At 39.3% G+C, this 18,314-nt stretch overlaps 1 protein-coding gene across 3 annotated transcripts in view; it reads left to right on the top strand.

The window, feature by feature from the left end:
- Positions 1-18,314, top strand: part of HEPH (hephaestin) — a 137,150-nt gene that overhangs the window by 74,304 nt on the left and 44,532 nt on the right. For all 3 annotated transcript variants that reach the window (XM_045995747.1, XM_045995746.1, XM_045995744.1), the window contains 3 exons: positions 12,279-12,492; positions 16,373-16,512; positions 17,673-17,804. In XM_045995747.1, the coding sequence (XP_045851703.1) occupies positions 12,279-12,492; positions 16,373-16,512; positions 17,673-17,804 (486 nt within the window). The remainder of the gene's footprint in view (positions 1-12,278; positions 12,493-16,372; positions 16,513-17,672; positions 17,805-18,314) is intronic.

Below are 18,314 nucleotides of genomic sequence, written 5' to 3' on the forward strand. Positions count from 1 at the left end.
TAGGTGATGGGGTGTGGACCTATTCTTGTTAATTTTGAGGGAGGTTCTCTGCACCTCCTGGATTTTGATGCTTGTTCCCTTTGCCATATTAGGGAAATTCTCTCCAATAATTCTCTCCAATATACCTTCTGCCCCAGATCATGGGCGGAAGAAAGGGGATAAAAAGGAGTTCAGGAAAAAAAAAGAAAAAAATTAAAAAAATGAAAACAAATAAAGAAAAAATATAAAAGAGAAAGAAATATATATAATTATATATATATTTATAAATGTAATATATATTATATATAAATATATATATAATTATATATATATTAGATAAACGAGTCAAAAAACGTTAAAAAAAGTGTAAAAGTTTAAAAAAATTTAGCAGAAGAAGAAAAAAGAAAGAAAAAAATTGAAAAAAAATTGAATTAATTGAATTGAAAAAAAATTGAATTAACCGCAATACTAAGGAATCATGGGGAGAAAGCCATGAGTTCCGTGTTTTGCTTTCTCCTCCTCTGGAAGTCCACTGTTGTCCTAGGTATTGAACCTGCTTTCCTCGGTAGATGAACTTCGTCCTGGCTGGATTTTTTGTTGATCTTCTGGGGGAGGGGCCTGTTGTAGTGACTCTCAAGTGTCTTTGCCCGAGGCGGAATTGAACCGCCCTTACCGGGGGCGGACTAAGTAATCCACTCGGGTTGGATTTTGGGAGCTTTTGTTCCTTGAACACTTTCTGTAAAGTTCTGGAGGACGGGAATCAAAATGGCAGCCTCCCAGTCTCTGGTCCAGAGGAGCCAAGAGCCCGGAGCCCCACTCCTCAGTGTGCCCCCAGAGAACAGCGCCCAATCACTCCTGTATCTCTGGTCTCCTGCAGCGCTCTGAGCTCACCTAGCCTGCGACCTGTTCAAGGTAACCCGGAGCTGAGAGCTCAGTCCTCAGCTCTGTCTCTGTAGCCGGCTTCCCCGTTCTAATACCTGTGAGCGGCGACACTCTGACACTCCCGATCCTTCTGTGACACTCCAGGAACTGGGGCCACGCTGACCCCGCCGTGGGCTTCACTCCGGTTTAGCCTCTGGAGCAATGTCCCTCAGTGGAACAGACTTTTAAAAGTCTTGATTTTGTGCTCCATTGCTCTGCCGCTTGCTGGGAGCTGGCCTCTCCCCCCACGGTCTATCTTCCCGTTGTTTTGGATTCACATCTCTGCCGGTCCCACCTTTCAGAAAGTGGTTGATTTTCTGTTTCTAGAATTGCTGTTCTTCTCCTCAATCTCCTGTTGGATTTGTAGGTATTGGCAATGTTTAGATAAGCTATCTAGCTGATCTCCTGCGACCTGATGTAGTCTCAGCCTACTACTTCTCTGCCATCTTGACTCCTCCCCCCGAGAGATTAAATTTTATTGACATCATGCTACTTGTGAAGTCCTTCTTTCTATAGATTGTCTCCATAAATTTCTGTTCAATGATATTCTTGTGTTTTTCCTCTTTTATAGAATATTTCTTGGAGTGCCACCTTGGTGGTCACAAACTCTTTTCAACCTTGCCAGTTTTGGAATCTCTTTATCTCTACATCCATTTTGAATGTCAGTCTTGCTGGATAAAGTATTTTTGGCTTCATGTTCTTTTCATTTAGTTCCCTGAATACATCTTGCCAACCCTTTCTGGCTTGCCAGGTTTCTGTTGACAGGTCTGACGTTATTCTGATGGGCCTTCCTCTTTATTTAAGGAATCTCTTCCCCCAGGTGCTTTCAAGAGCTTCTGTCTAAAATTATGATTCATCATTTTCACAATCAGGTGTCTCAAGGTCTTTCTATATTCTATGATCTTGGAGGAAAGCTATCTGCCTCTAGGACATGAATGCTAGTTCCATTCCCCAGATTGGGAAAATTTTCATGGGAAATTTTTTCAACTATATCCTCTAGTCTTCTTTATTTCTCCTCGTCCTCAGGGATTCCAATAATTCTAACGTTGGAACGTTTCATGGCATCATTTATTTCCCTAATTCTGTTTTCATGACTTCTGAGATGTTTGTTCCAGGTCTCCTCCTGATCCTGTTTCTCTGTCAGTTTCTTCTGCCTCAGTTACCCTAGGTGTTAGAGAATTTAGATTAGATTGGAACTCACTGATAACATTGTTAACATCTTCCCTGGTGGCTTTCACTTCTTTCCTAATCAATTCCATTTTGTCATTAAAGGCTTTCTCCAGCCTACCCATTGCCTGGATAATTGGTAGCCTGAATCCCCTTTCCAACACACTGTTTATGTCCATATCTGATATATCTGATGGTGAGGGCAGTCTCTGAATTTTTCCTCTGTTGGGCATTCCTCCTTTTAGTCATTATGGTGAGAGATGCCTGAGGGGATGTGGAGCTGAATGTATCAACTGTAGTCCAGTCAAGTTGCACCATGGAATGCTTCTGAACAATCAGAAGTCCCCACCAAAAAGAAAGAAAAAAGAAAGAGAGAGAGAGTGTGTGTGTGAGAGAAGAGAGAGAGAGAGAGAGAGAGAGAGATGGGGGAAAAAAAGAAAAAGAAAGAAAAAAAAAAGAGAAGACCCAGCCTGAATGGACCCCAAAGTTAAGATTTATAAAGTACATAAACAAAAACAGACTGACAGAAATACTCACAAAGGTAAATGACAAGAAGAAAAAAAGAACCCAGCCAAAATGAACCCCAAGTATAAGATTTATATACTACCAGAATAAAAACAAATACACAGAAACACTGACATAAGTAAAAGATGGGAGGGTGTTTGTAAATTCTCAGTGTGGGTGGAGAAGGTTATTTTGATCCTTCCTGGGTGTATCTTGATATCTTTGTTAAAGGACTCAACTTTCCAGAGATAAAAGGGGATTAAAACTGGTTTATATATAGGGGTAGTATTGACTGGGAAAAGAGAATTCCCTTGAAGCTTATCTCTATATGAAAATTAAGAAAAAAATAGAAAAGCAAAGTTAAACATAGGTATATGTATCAAAAAAAGTTCAAGGTAAAAAAGTTATTATGGAATTTGTTGTACTGAACCTCTCATTGTGATGGTAAATAGTTTAAAAACGATAAAAAAAATTTAAAAAGAGCGAGAATAGTGGGAACGAATTAAAAATAAAAGTTGTATCTATGAAGTATACAGGCCTTAAGGCAATACCAGAAGCTTGATATCTTCTTTTCTCCTGATACTGGGGTTTTACAGTTTTATGTGGACCCTGTGGTGGTTGTCCTCTTGTTTGTTTGTTTTTGACTGTCTTTCTGGGGGAGGGGACTGCCACATTGTTTTTAGGCAGTCTTGCTAGAGTGTGTCCTCTTGCCCACTATAAAAGGGCTGGGCTCTGAGGAAACTGGTTTTTCAGGCTTTTGTTCTCTGGAGTTGTTTTGTTTTGTTTTGTTTTGTTTTTCCTTTTCCCTCCCCTTGGTGCTTTTGGTGATTCTTCTGAGGTTAAGAGGAAAGCAAACTGCACCTGGACCTCCATCTCAAAGAGAAGCCTCAGGCTGTTCTCCTCTAGGTGATCCAAAGCACATAAAGTCCCCCTCTGCCACCTCCCACTGGCAGAGCATGACCCCAGCCATAGTCTCAGGGGTCTTAGGAGCTCCCACTTGGACCCCGCTGCTACCAAAACCATGAGAAGTACTAGTCCAGGGAGCTAGCTTCCAGTGGTTCCCTCTGCTGTGGCTGTCTGGGCAAGTCCAGACCACCAGAGAGTCCCAACCAGAGACAGCATGCTGAGATTTTCACGCTGACCTGGGCTGGGAGTGTTCAGACTCTCGCTGGCCCTAGAGAGCACCAGCTGGAGCCTGCATGGGCCTCTCTCAGGGGAGGTTGTAGAGCGCAACTCAGACACCTATTGAGCAGCATGTGTGCAAAGTGCAAAAGACTGTGGTTCTAGAGAGCACCAGCTGGCGTCCACACTAGACTCTCTCACGTGTGCTGCCACCCAGATGCTCTCAATGCCGGTGGCTCAGGGACCAAGCCCTGGCTTCTTCATGGTACTCTCTCGGGCACAGCTCCAATGGTGGCTGTCCTGGGCCCATGGGCTTAAGCCCGTGTCCCTAACCGCCCAATTCCACCAATTTCCCCTTAAGATCTTTTGCTCATTTTGAGTGTTTTTAACAAGATTCTGAGTTAATACTGGTCCCCAATCACAGGGCACTCTCATATTGGGGTATTCCTATGGATCGTTTCTGGTGGTTCCCTCCCCGTTTTGTTTATCTTCCAATATCGGTCCAATGTTTCCACTCTGCTTTAACCTGTCTGCTGGCATCTTCTGCCCTCATAGAGATCCAGAAATGTATAATTCTAATCTCAGGGTGATTTCATTGGTGATCAGAGTTCTTTGGTAGATAATCAGCTGACTTTAGGGGACCAGTTGAAACAGTGCCTCCTACTACTCCTCCATCTTGTCCCTACCCCTGAGTAGAATATTTCTTTAGATTCCATCTATGTGTAACATTTTATCATATAAAAGTTATTTGGGTAAGTACACATATGTATTTAAGCAACTTTGCAGATGATTTAAAAACCTCACCAGGAGTATTCAACACTTTGTGTACTGGATGCTTACAGTTATGTTTAAAAAATTGGGAAAAAATGCCCAGAAAATAATGCTGCAAAGTGTTCAGAATGTTTGAGTCCTGTGGGTTTATTGGTGGCTTTTTATCCTCTTTTTGCTTTGCTTTAAATTTTAGTAAGTTTATATTACATTTAATAGAAATGAACGATTGTATTTAAAAATATTATCCTACGTACCTCAGCTCTTCCAATAGAACTAATGACACTAGAGCTTTAATAGATAGGAAAATTGGAAGATAAAAAGCTAGGGCTTGTAATGTGTTATTTTCCATCAAATTCATGTTAGAGTTCTCAACACCAAAGAGAAAAATTTATTATTTATAATTGCCCTAGTGCTTCAGCATATTTTTCCTTTCCTTTTTTATATTGTGTTATGCTAGTTACCACAAAATATTCATTAGTTTTTGATGCAGTGTTCCAAGATTCATTGTTTATGCACCACACTCAGTGCTCTATGAAATATGTGCCCTATGCAATACGTGCCCATCACCAGGCTCACCTGTCCCCCCATCCCCCTCCCCTCTAAAACCCTCAGTTTGTTTCTCAGAGCCCACTGCCTCTTATGGGTTCTCCACCCCTCTGATTTCCCCCAATTCACTTTACTTTTCTTCTCCTAGTGTCCTCCACGTTATTCCTTATGTGTCACAAGTAAGTGAAACCATATGATAATTGACTTTCACTCAGCATAATCTCCTCCAGTCCCACCCTATTGATGCAAAAGTTAGGTATTCACTCTTTCAGATGGCTGAGTAATATTCCATTGTATATCTGGACCACATTTTCTTTATCTATTCATCTGTTGAAGGGCATCTTGGCTCTTTCCACAGTTTGGATATTGTGGACATTGTTGCTATGAACATTGGGGTACATATGGCCCTTCTTTTCACTACATCTGTATCTTAGGAGTAAATACCCAGTAGTGCAATTGCCAGGTCATAGGGTAGCTTTATTTTAATTTTTTGAGGAATCTCCACACTGTTTTCCAAAGTGGCTGCACTAACTTGCATTCCCACCAACAGTGTAAGAGGGTTCCCCTTTCTCCACATCCTGGCCACATATGTTGTTTAGTGTCTTGTTAATTTTGGCCATTCTAACTGGTGTAAGGTGGCCTTTCTTTTCATTTCATCTGTATCTTTGGTATAAATACCCAGTAGTGCAATTGCCAGGTCATAGGGTATCTGTTTTTTAAGTTTTTTTGAGGAACCTCCACAGCGTTTTCCAAAGTGGCTGTACCAACTTCCATTAGCACTCAAAGTGTAAGAGGGCTCTCCAAGCTCCACATACTCTCCAACATTTGTTTCCGGCCTTGTTAATGTTTGCCATTCTATCTGGTGCAAGGTAGTATCTCAGTGTGGTTTGATTTTAATTTCCCTGATGGCCAATGATGATGAATCATTTTTCATGTGTCTGTTAGTCATGTGTATGTCTTCTTTGGAGAAAGGACACATGTTCATGTCTTCTGCCCATTTTTTGACATGATTATCTGGTTTCTGGGTGTTGAGTTTCAGAAGTTCTTTATAGATCTTGGATTTCAGCCCTTTGTTTGTAGTGTCAATTGTGAAAAGACCCCAAATCACCAAGGAAAATTTGAAAAAGAAAAACCAGAGCTGGGGGCATCACGTTGCCTGATTTCAAGCTTTATTACAAACTGTAATCACCAAGGCAGCATGGTATTGGCATGGAAACAGACACAAAGACCAATGGAACAGCATAGAGAGCTTAGATATGGGCCGCCAACTCTGTGCTCAAATAATTTTTGACAAAGCAATAAAAAATATCCAGTGGAAAAAAGACAATAAATGTTGCTGGGAAAATTGGACAGCTATTTAAAGAAGAGTGAAACTGCGCCATTTTCTTACACCATACACAAAGATACATTCTAAATGGATGAATGACCTCAACATGAGGCAGGAATCCATCAAAATCCTGGGGGAAAACATAGGCACTACCTTCTTCAACATTGACCATAGCAACTTCTTTCAAGACATATCTCCAAAGGCAAAGGAAACAAAAGTGGAAATGAACTTTGGAGACTTTGTCAAGATCAAAATCTTCTCCACAGCAAAGGAAACAGTCGACAAAATAAAGAGGTGACCTACAGAATGGAAGGAGGTATTCAGAAATGACCCTACAGACTAAGGGTTGATATCCAAGATCGATAAAGACTTTTCCTTTCTTTCACCATTGGAGCTACTTTACTCATCATTCCCCTCTTCCCCCACATCCTTTTAATTTTTTTCTTTCACTGTTCTTTTTTCCTCCCCTCTCTCATTTTTCCTCTTCCTCTCTCATAATCTTTTCTTTTTTCTTATCTCTTTTTTATCTCTCATTTCTTATTCCTGATCATTGTTTCCTTCCTTCCATTTTTTCTCCATCTTACTTTTTTGTCCTTTCTTCTTTCTCCTTTTCTTCCTCCAGTTTTCCATCTTCTTTCTAGTCTTCCTTCTTCTCTCTTTCCCTTTTCCTTCCTTCCCCTCACTTTTCTTCTTTTCCCCCTTTTCTTTCTTCCTTTGATTTTTTCCTCTCTTTTGGCTTTCCTTTTCTCTATTTCCCTCTTTATTTCTTTCTTTGTCTCTATTTCTCTTTTTTATTTTTTCCCTTTCCCTTTCCCCTGTTTTATTTTTTTTCTTTTGCTTCACTCTGTATCTTTTCTTTCCTCCTCTGTCTTCCTCTGTTTTTTCTTCCTTTTTATTCCTATTTTTTGTTTTTCCTTTATTTTACAAAAACATTTTCACAAAACATAGTAAATATTCTTTTTCTTATACTTACTGGTCTAGATATTAAGGATGTGAGGATGAATTAGGCAGCTCACAGTTAGTGTGAAAGGAAGATGATATGATCTTTCCAGGAGCTATAGTAACACACACGAAACTATAACTGATTGACTTGTGTAGTAATTTTTTCCTAGAGAATCAGGCACTCAAACTGATCATTTGAGGGAGTAAACTGTTACCAGGCTCAGATAGGGGATGGGTGGTGAAGAAAGTGTTATTGTAGGCAGTGATTTGGAAGCAACATCTGCCCAAAGAAGAGGGCAATATTATAGGTAGTAGGAAGTTTATAGACAGACTTGGAATCAGCATATTCTTGAAGAAATTACACAAACTTATTTTGTGTAACTATTCAGTGACCCTCAACTGAAGGTGGTATGCTAAAAGTTGTGAAGGAATAATGAGAAATAAGTCTTAAGAGGTGGAAAACTAGAAGGCTATTTCAAGAGCTGATTAGAGCCTGCCAATGGGTGGAAGAAATAAGGATGGGCATAAGGGGCAGAGTTAAGGGATATTTGAGAAAGAAATTATGGAACTTTGATAAGGAGCTGAGCAAGAAAAAAGATGCCTGAATTTTCCAGCTTGCATACTATGTATATAGTGGCAACCATTAACCAAATGAGCAAGTACAGAAACAGGGCAGGATAGTAAGGTTTGGGTAGCAAGTATTCATTTTAGGGCATGTCAAGTTTTAATTTCCTAGTAAAGTCAGGTGGTGTGGCATTCCCAGTTGCTAATTATGGGTAGAAATGTAAAGGTTGGAGAAGAATTCCAGGCTAGTGGTTTTGAGTGTTCTCATAGTTCAAGTCCACAAGATGTGATGTTATAGGAAAGAAAACATAAATCAGAAATCAATATTTAGGAGGTAAAAGGGAGAAGAGAAGCCAAAATAAGGAAACAGAAAAGAATTTGTCAAAGAGTTAGGAGGAAACTCAGATTCCAAAAACAGAAGAGTATTTAAAGAGCAGCTTGGATCATAATGTTCATATGAGAAAATTTAGATGATGTGCTAACTATTCCAAGGGCTCATAACTTCCCAGAATATCTTCTTTTTTTTCTCTCATCCCCTACAGCGTTCATTGGACTTTCTTCTCCTCACCAATCCCTGAGCTCTGAGTTTTGGGCCACATATGCCACCACTCATTTGCACACACATGCATTCACTCAAAGCATATTTATTGCATACCTTCTATGTGTTAATGCTGGAGAAGAAGGATGAAAAAAACCAGAATGATTCTTACTCTCTGGGAAGATCCACAATAAACATCAAAGCACATACATAAAGCAATAAGATAATTTTAGATTGTGATATATATATATATATATATATATATATATATATATATATATAACAGTAAGGTAATAAAATATAGTGTTGTGATAAAATGATAGGGGCATTACTTTAGAGAAGATGTTCAGGGAAGGCTTCTCAAAGAATGTGATATTTACACTGAGACCTAAATAATGAAGAGGAAGGAGTGATATAAAGATTTCTAAGAATATTTAAAACAGAGGGACCAGCAAGTGCAAATGTCCAAAGGTGGAAACAAGCATGGCCTTTCAAGGGTCAGAGTGAAAGATTAGTAGGGCTGTATTGTAGTAAGCTAAGAAAGAGATTAACATGAAATAGGTTGGCAAGATTCATATTATGTGGTGTCTTACAGACCATAGTTAGGTGCTTGGTTTGCATTCTGAGTATGAATGAATTATTTGAAGCAGGGAGCAATGTGCTCTGGATCATATTTGTTCAAGAGGGCCTCAAATCCTGTGTGAGGAATGGTTAAAGAGAGAAGGGGAAGAAGCAGAGTAGAATGTTGGGATACTGTTGAAGCTTTCCATGTGAGAGACAATGGTGGTTTTGACTAGGGGAGAGAGTGAAAATGGAAGGATAGTTTGGGAGGAAAAGCCAATAGGATTTACTGATGGAATAGATGTGGAAGGTAGGATAAATAGAAGAATGGAAGTAGTTGTGGAAAGAAAAGAGTAGATTATTTCAAGAAATCTATAAACTAGTGGAAAAAGACTGTTTTGTGAAGAAAGGAGCACTTAGTGTTTAATCATGTGGTTTAGATGTAAAGTGTGTCAAGAGTAAAGAGGCCAAGAATGCAGAGGTTGGTGTGAGCCAGACTAGCCATGGAGAGGTTTGTGGAAGAGAGGAAACACGAATTTGATCTTGGAGAATGAGTGAGGTCTTGTAAATATTTGTGGGAAGGATAGGCAGGTACATTTCAGAAAGGGAGCAACAACATGAGTGAAAATTCCAAGATAGAAATGAGATATGTGATAAGGGAAGTCAGGAACAAATTTAGTTGGATCACTGGTTGAATTTGGGACTGAGCCATAGTTTGGACCTAAATCATAGAGGTCTTTAAAAACCAGGGGAAAGAAATTTGTAGTGATGGGATAGGCAGTGGGCAGCAAATGAAGGAATGATGAAAATAAATGTTCTAAGAATGTCAGCTTCTCCTGATCAACACTCTGTGAGCCTTAATGTCCTTGAAATAGAAACCTGGGGCTTGATATCAGTTCTAGGCAGTTCTACAACTCTTATTTTTAAAACAGATATTTTATTGTAAATATTTTATTGTAAAAACTGAGGGAAAGTCATTCCAAAGCCCTCTGATATAATAGAATATTGTATCAGCCATCAGAAAGGATGAATGCCTAACTTTTACATCAACATGGATGGGACTGGAGAAGATTATGCTGAATGAAATAAATCAAGCAGAGAAAGTCAATTATCACATTGTTTCACTTGCTTGTGGAACATAGGGAATAACATGGTGGACAGTAGGAAAAGAAAAGGAAAAGTGAATTGGAGGAATTAGGAGGGGGAGACGAACTATGAGAGACTGTTGACTCTGAGAAACAGAGGTTTTTAAAGGGGAGGGGGTTGGGGGATGGGTGAGCCTGGTGGTGGGTATTAAGGAGGGCACATATTGCATGGAGCACGGTGTGTGGCACATAAACGATGCATATTGGCACACCTGGTGGGGGGAAGCCCTCTGATATAAGCATCCCAGTAGTCAAGAAGGTTTTTTGTTTTGTTTTGTTTTTGTTTTTGTTTTTATTTATTTTTTTTCCATTTTATTTATTTTTTCAGCGTAACAGTATTCATTCTTTTTGCACAACACCCAGTGCTCCATGCAAAACGTGCCCTCCCCATTACCCACCACCTGTTCCCCCAACCTCCCACCCCTGACCCTTCAAAACCCTCAGGTTGTTTTTCAGAGTCCATAGTCTCTTATGGTTCGCCTCGCCTCCCCAATGTCCATAGCCCGCTCCCCCTCTCCCAATCCCACCTTCCCCCAGCAACCCCCAGTTTGTTTTGTGAGATTAAGAGTCATTTATGGTTTGTCTACCTCCCAATCCCATCTTGTTTCTTTTATTCTTCTCCTATCCCCCTACCCCCCCCATGTTGCTTCTCCATGTCCTCATATCAGGGAGATCATATGATAGTTGTCTTTCTCCGATTGACTTATTTCACTAAGCATGATACGCTCTAGCACTACTGGGTATTTACCCTAAAGATACAAACATAGTGATCTGAAGGGGCACGTGTACCCGAATGTTTATAGCAGCAATGTCTACAATAGCCAGACTATGGAAAGAACCTAGATGTCCATCAACAGATGACTGGATAAAGAAGATGTGGTATATATACACAATGGAATACTATGCAGCCATCAAAAGAAATGAAATCTTGCCATTTGCGACGACGTGGATGGAGCTAGAGCGTATCATGTTTTTGTTTTTAAATCTATTTAACCACACCTTTATCTCTTTGGTACTTGGTAAAAAAGAGATGATGGGTCAAAGAGTTTTTTTGAATAATGATTATTATAGTTTTATTTACTTACTGATAGCTTCATATATTAACTTTTAGTATGCAATACGCTAAGCAACATGTACATATTATTGGATTTCATTCTAAAACAATCCAGTGAGATATGTAAAATATTTGATCCCCATTGTACCATGAGGGAACTGAAACATACAGAGGCTTAAAAATTACTTCAAGTTTAAATAGCTAACAAATGTCAGAGTTGGTTCACCAACTATCCTAGTTTGCTCAGAACTGAGCAATTTCCACAGGGATATGGAACTTCTGGTGATAAACCTGGGAAAGCCCTGGGAAAGCCATCCTTGTGGCAGAGTTTAATTTTAAACCTAAAGAGTGCAGCATTGGAGCCAGAGGTGTTAACCACTGTGCTCACTGCTCTCAGTTAAGTTATAATATTCTTTTATCCAAAGCATAGAAGAACATTATCTGAAACTACCCACACTCTTTTTTAAATTATTTTTTAATTTCTTTCCTGTGCTCCAGAATTCACTGTTTATGCACCACACCCAGTGCTCCATGCAATACGTGCCCTCCACAATACCCACCACTAGGCTCACCCAACCTCCCACCCCCTTCAGTTAGTTCCTCAGAGCCCACAATCTCTCATGGCTCAACTCCCACTCCAATTTCCCTCAACTCCCTTCTCCTCTCCATCTTCCCATGTCCTCCATTTTATTCCTTATGCTCCACAAATAAGTAAACCATATGATAATTGATTCTGTCTGCTTGACTTATTTCACCCAGCATAATCTCTTCCAGTCCCATCCATGTTGATACAAAAGTTGGGTATTCATCTTTTCTGATGGAGGCATAGTACTCCATAGTATATATGGACCACATCTTCTTTATCCATTTGTCCGTTGAAGGGCATCTTGGTTCTTTCGATAGTTTGGCAACTGTGGCCATTGATGCTATGAACACTGGGGTACAGATGGCCGTTCTTTTCACTACATCTGTATCTTTGGAATAAATACCCATTAGTCCAATTGCAAGATCATAGAGAAGACATATTTTTAATAAAACTACCCACAATCTACAGTATGCCTAGAAAGAGGCAGAAAATCCCCCAGGGACTACACAGGACTACACAGATTGAGGTTTTCCCCTCTGTTTCTTCCTTAGGGATGTTTGAAATTTACTGCCAGGCAGGCAGACATAGAGAATCAGGGATGAAAGCAGTCTATAATGTCTCCCAGTGTCCTGGCCATCAAGCTGATGATCACCAACGATACCAGGCTGCAAGAATCTACTATATCATGGCAGAAGAGGTGGAGTGGGACTATTGCCCTGACAGGAGTTGGGAACTGGAATGGCACAATCAGTCTGAGGAGGAAAGGTAAGTTTTCAGAAAATAAGAGGTCACACTTTCAGAGACTCTGGGCCATTTTACAGATAAAGTAGATACTGAAGTACTGAGAAAAGGAAACAGTTATCTAAAGTAACATAATAAGATACCAGCAAATCTGGAACAGGTACTAAGATGTTGATTAGCTGGAACTCAGTGCTTCTTCTATATTACTGTACTGAGGGGTCTGAAGTAAAAGACTTTACCCATACCTTCATGCTCTTGATCTTTTCCTATTTTCCTCTAGTTGCTTATAACACTTACAAGAGAATTTAAATTTTATAGAGGTCTTACTCAAAGGACTGAACACCCCAATCTTACCTGTCACTTGACAAAATGTCACTAAGGTACAGCTAAGATTCACAGCAGAAAAATTCCAACATAGAGTAGTTTAAGTAGAAATTTATTTCTTTAGAGTATAAGTATAAGCATCCCATGGCCAGTAGGTAAACCAATCACCCATAATACTTTCTTTTATCTCTGAACCTAAGATGCCTATGTTACTTATAGTCATTCCCAGCAATCATAAAAGGGTGAAAGCAGTCTAGGGTAAGCAGCAGTATCTGTAAGGTAATGACTTAAAAGTTGTATACATCACTTTCTTTCATAAACCATTATTCTGAACTTACTAATGTGGCCATACCTAGCTGCAAGAAAGTCTGGAACTTGGAGAGGTTGGAGGGTTGGGAAAAATAAATGAAATGGACTGGGATATACAAGCTTCCAGTAATGCAATAAATAAGCCACGGAATAAAGGCATAGCATAAGGTATATAGCCAATGATTTTGTAATGCAGATGTACTGGGGCAAATGGTAGCTATAGTTGTGAATATGGCACTAATGTATACATCTATCCAATCATTGTGTTGTACACATGAAGCTAATACAACTTTGTATGTCAACTGCACTAAAGAATAAAGCCTGGAAAATGTAATCTGTAATCCATGGTTATGTGGTCATGAACTCAGATAAAATCTAGGTGAATCTACTGCTAAAAAGGAAGGGAAGGAGAACAGAAACTGAAGTACAGTTTAGCAATTTACACTACAATTATTTTTGGTGCCCTCACAACTCTTTAGCAATTCCTGTCCTCTTTGTTGATTGTTGATTGCTAAAGTCTTGGGGGTAGTCGGGGGAAGGGAGGGGAAAAAAGTGAAACAGGATGGGACCTGGGAGGGAGAAAAAACATAAGAGACTCTTTTTTAAAAAAAAATTATTTATTTTTTCAGTGTAACAGTATTTACTGTTTTTGCACAACACCCAGTGCTCCATGCAATACGTGCCCTCCCTATTACCCACCACCTGGTTCCCCCAACCTCCCACCCCCTGCCCCTTCAAAACCCTCAGGTTCTTTTTCAGAGTCCATAGTCTCTCATGGTTCACCTCCCCTTCCAATTTCCCTCAACTCCCTTCTCTTCTCCATCTCCCAATATCCTCCATGTCATGTGTTATGCTCCACAAATAAGTGAAACCATATGATACTTGACTCTCTCTGCTTGACTTATTTCACTCAGTATAATCTCTTCCATTCCCATCCATGTTGCTACAAAATTTGGGTATTCATCCTTTCTGATGGAGGCATAATACTCCATCGTGTATATGTACCACATCTTCCTTATCCATTCATCCGTAGAAGGGCATCTTGAATAAACATTGTTAAAATGTCTATACTGCCTAGAGCAATCTATACTTTTAATGTCATTCCGATCAAAACTCCACCAGTATTTTTCAAAAAGCTGGAGCAAATAATCTTAAAAATTTGTATGGAATCAGAAGAGACCCTGAATTGCTAAGGAAATGTTGAAAAACAAAAACAAAACTGGTGGCATCACGTTACCTGATTTCAAGATTTACTACAAAGCTGTGATCACCAAGACAGCATGGTACTGGCATAAGAACAGACACATTGACCAGTGCAACAGAGTGGAGAGCCCAGATATGGACCCTCAACTCTATGGTCAAATAATCTTCAACAAAACAGGAAAAAATATTCAATGGAAAAAAGACAGTCTCTTCAATAAATGGTGCTGGGAAAACTGGACAGCGATATGTAGAAGAATGAAACTCGACCATTCTCTTACACTGTACACAAAGATAAACTCGAAATGGATAAAAGACCTCAATGTGAGACAGGAATCCATCAGAATCCTAGAGGAGAACATAAGCAGTAACCTCTTCGATATCATCCACAGCAACCTCTTTCAAGATATGTCTCCAAAGGCAAAGGAAACAAAAGTGAAAATGAACTTTTGGGACTTCACCAAGATCAAAAGCTTCTGCACAGCAAAGGAAACAGTCAACAAAACAAAAAGGCAACCCACGGAATGGGAGAAGATATTTGCAAATGACAGCACAGACAAAAGGTTGATATCCAGTATCTGTAAAGAACTCCTCAAACTCAGCACACACAAAACAGATAATCATATCAAAAAATGGGTGGAAGATATGAATAGACACTTCTCCAATGAAGACATACAAATGGATATCAGACACATGAAAAAATGTTCATCATCACTAGCCATCAGGGAGATTCAAATTAAAACCACATTGAGATACCACCTTACACCAGTTAGAATGGCCAAAATTAGCAAGACAGGAAACAACATGTGTTGAAGACTATGTGGGGAACGGGGAACCCTCTTCCACTGTTGGTGGGAATGCAACTTTGTGCAGCTGCTTTGGAGAACAGTGTGGAGATTCCTCAAGAAATTAAAAATAGAGCTTCCCTATGACCCTGCAATTGCACTACTGGGTATTTACCCCAAAGATACAGATGTAGTGAAAAGAAGGGCCATCTGTACCCCAATGTTTATAGCAGCAACGGCCATGGTCGCCAAACTGTGGAAAGAAACATAAGAGACTCTTAATCTCAGGAAACAAACTAAAGATTGCTGGGGGCTGGGGAGGGAGGGATAGGGTGGTTGGGTTGTGGAATTGGGGAGGGTATGTGCTGTGGTGAGTGCTGTGAATTGTGTAAGTCTGATGATTCACAGACCTGTACCCTCTGAAGCAAATAATACATTACATATTAACAAAATAGGATAAAATAAATAAACAAATAAAATCTTGTTAACTTGTTCTGAAACCTACAGAAAGTGAATTTTCTTACCTGGGACTTAGTTTGCTCACTCTTTAAAGTGATGTGGTATATGATGAATTATTGAACTCTGCCTCTGAAACTAAGGATGTAATATATGTTGGGTAATTGAATTTAAATAATTTTAAATAAATAAATAAAGTGAAAGAACTTGATTAGAAGGAAATATGGAAGAAGCAACAGAGTTGTATCCAAGTTCTAGCTCCTTTATGTCTGACAGTATCAATGAAGATAAGTTCTGTCACTTCTGGACTACTGATTCTACTTCTACCTACCTCATTATTCTACTGGAAATTTTAAATTATTTAAAAAAATACGGTTCTTTGTAAACAGGAAAGCATTGCTTAAGGGGGATTCTGTAAAATTCCATTTACTCCTTAACTCTTCCTATTCCTTGATCTCCAGCAGTAGCAGCAGTTAGTGCTCTCCTTCCACCCTGTAACTTGTCTATTTGTCAAAATAATTTCAACTGAGACATCCAACGGAGACGAGAGCTAAAACCCAGAGCTTCTGATTCTTTTTCCATTGTTCTTGTCATAGTAATTATATTACAAATTATAATCTAGATTATGATAAACAAGGAAACATAGACAGGTATTTAGATATAGAATCTTTATTGCAGTTATACAGCCAATATGGGAAATCTGACATTAGAAAGAATATGTCTTCTCTTTCTTCTGTCTCTGGTATGATGTTGGGTCTGACTTAGCTTTCTTATACCTGAAAATGAGGGGTCAAGGCCAGGTGTTGATACCACTCTTTGGATTCCTCTAGTTATGGCCACATCTTTCTGAGTAACCAGAATGGGCTCCTGGGTTCCAGATACAAGAAAGCTGTATTCAGAGAATACACTGATGGTACATTCAAGATCCCTCGGCCACGGACTGGATCAGAAGAACACTTGGGAATATTAGGTAAGTGAGTTCCTCCTAGAATCTAGAGGTTTATGATGCTCCTAGGATGGCTACATCATTTCAGGAAGGCCTCTTTATTTCTTTCTGTTAGTTTCTCCTTATGGTAAATGGAACAGTAGTCATAATTTTAAAATCAGCCATAAAAATAAGCAATCAAAGTGGAGAGATTTATGAATACTTTTTTAAAAAGATTTTATTATTTTGACAGAGATCACAAGCAGGCAGAGAAGCAAGCAGAGAGAGAGAAAGAGAGAGAGAGAGAGGGAAGCAGGCTCCCCACTGAGCAGAGAGCCTGATGCAGGGCTCGATCCCAGGACCCTGAGATCATGATCTGAGCCGAAGGCAGAGGCTTACACCCACTGAGCCACCCAGGCTCCCCAGATTTATGAATTCTACTGCAACATGAGCCATATTTTTCCAGGAATATCCCTAGGGATCTCTGACAGTTATAGATGTTTTAAAAATACTAAAGGCAGAGGAAGTTAAGAACAACAAAGAGTAAGAAAAATGTTGTACAGGGAATCAGTATTATCCTTGCACCCCAGTCTAATTATTGATTAAGGGCCAGTTAGTTTCCTCATTCTTCTCCTCACATAGAAGAAAGCTATTGGTCCTTAAAGGGACCCATCGGTTTTTTGTTTGTTTGTTTGTTTGTTTTACTCTGTGCCAAAATCTTAGTCCTTACTGATAGTGATTCCATAGATTCCTAATTATCTAGATCCTTATGAAATTACATAGATGATAGATAGATAATGATGATGATCGATAGATAAAGATGATAGATAGATAGATAGATGATAGATAATAGAAAATATATAATCGATAGATAAAGATGATAGATAGATAGATAGATAGATAGATAGATGATAGATAATAGAAAATATATAATAGATAATAGATAGAGATTTGGTCTGGGAAAATAGGGATAATTGGAGGCACAGTCTTCTTGTTGAAATACCCTCATCCTGTAGGTGCCATTGTCTGTGTAAGGGCTTCTGAACTAAAAAAAAAAATGAACCAGTTATGATTTTAATTCTAATGACTGAAACTCCTAATTCTAGGGAGCCCCTATGTATATCTTCAATCTTTTCTTCAATGCCTTTAGTATCCCTGTTCCACTACTCCACTAATGCGACTTTCTCTTCTTTTGCATATATTAGGTCCACTTCTCAAAGGAGAGGTTGGTGATATCTTAATTGTGGTGTTCAAGAATAATGCCAGCCGCCCCTACTCTGTTCATGCCCATGGAGTGCTAGAATCTAGCACTGGATGGCCACTGGCTGCTGCACCTGGTGAGTGGGAACACATAGTTGAAGAGACAAAGGTTGTGTAGCACCTCTGCTTCAGGCCCTTGCTTTGATCTTTTTTTTAAATTGCTCTTTGAGAACTTAAATAAGAATATTAACCAGGACACACACCATTAATTTATCTCTATGAGGTATTCATTTTTGATCTCAGAACGGGGTACATATCTTAGGTCTTTAGTTTGAACAGACACCCTTAATACTGGTCACACATGGATCCTTGTACTAAACTTAAGCCTGGATACAGACTGAGCATCTAACCTTCTCTAGATCTGAAGTTAATTTGGCTATAGTCTGAGTTTCTAATCATGGCTAGAAAGTGACCTGTCCCAGACCACAAACTAATCCTTAACCTCAGTCATTGATAAGATTATTTATCTTCTTATTATAGATTAAATTTTAAACCTGGTCATTTACTAAGTTCTTAATACTAAAATGTAGGGTGGACATGTTCTTGACCGCACTGTCTTCCACCCATTTATTCATTGAATAAATGCT

The sequence above is a fragment of the Meles meles genome, chromosome X (genome assembly GCF_922984935.1).
Source record: "Meles meles chromosome X, mMelMel3.1 paternal haplotype, whole genome shotgun sequence".
Lineage (NCBI taxonomy): Eukaryota > Metazoa > Chordata > Mammalia > Carnivora > Mustelidae > Meles > Meles meles.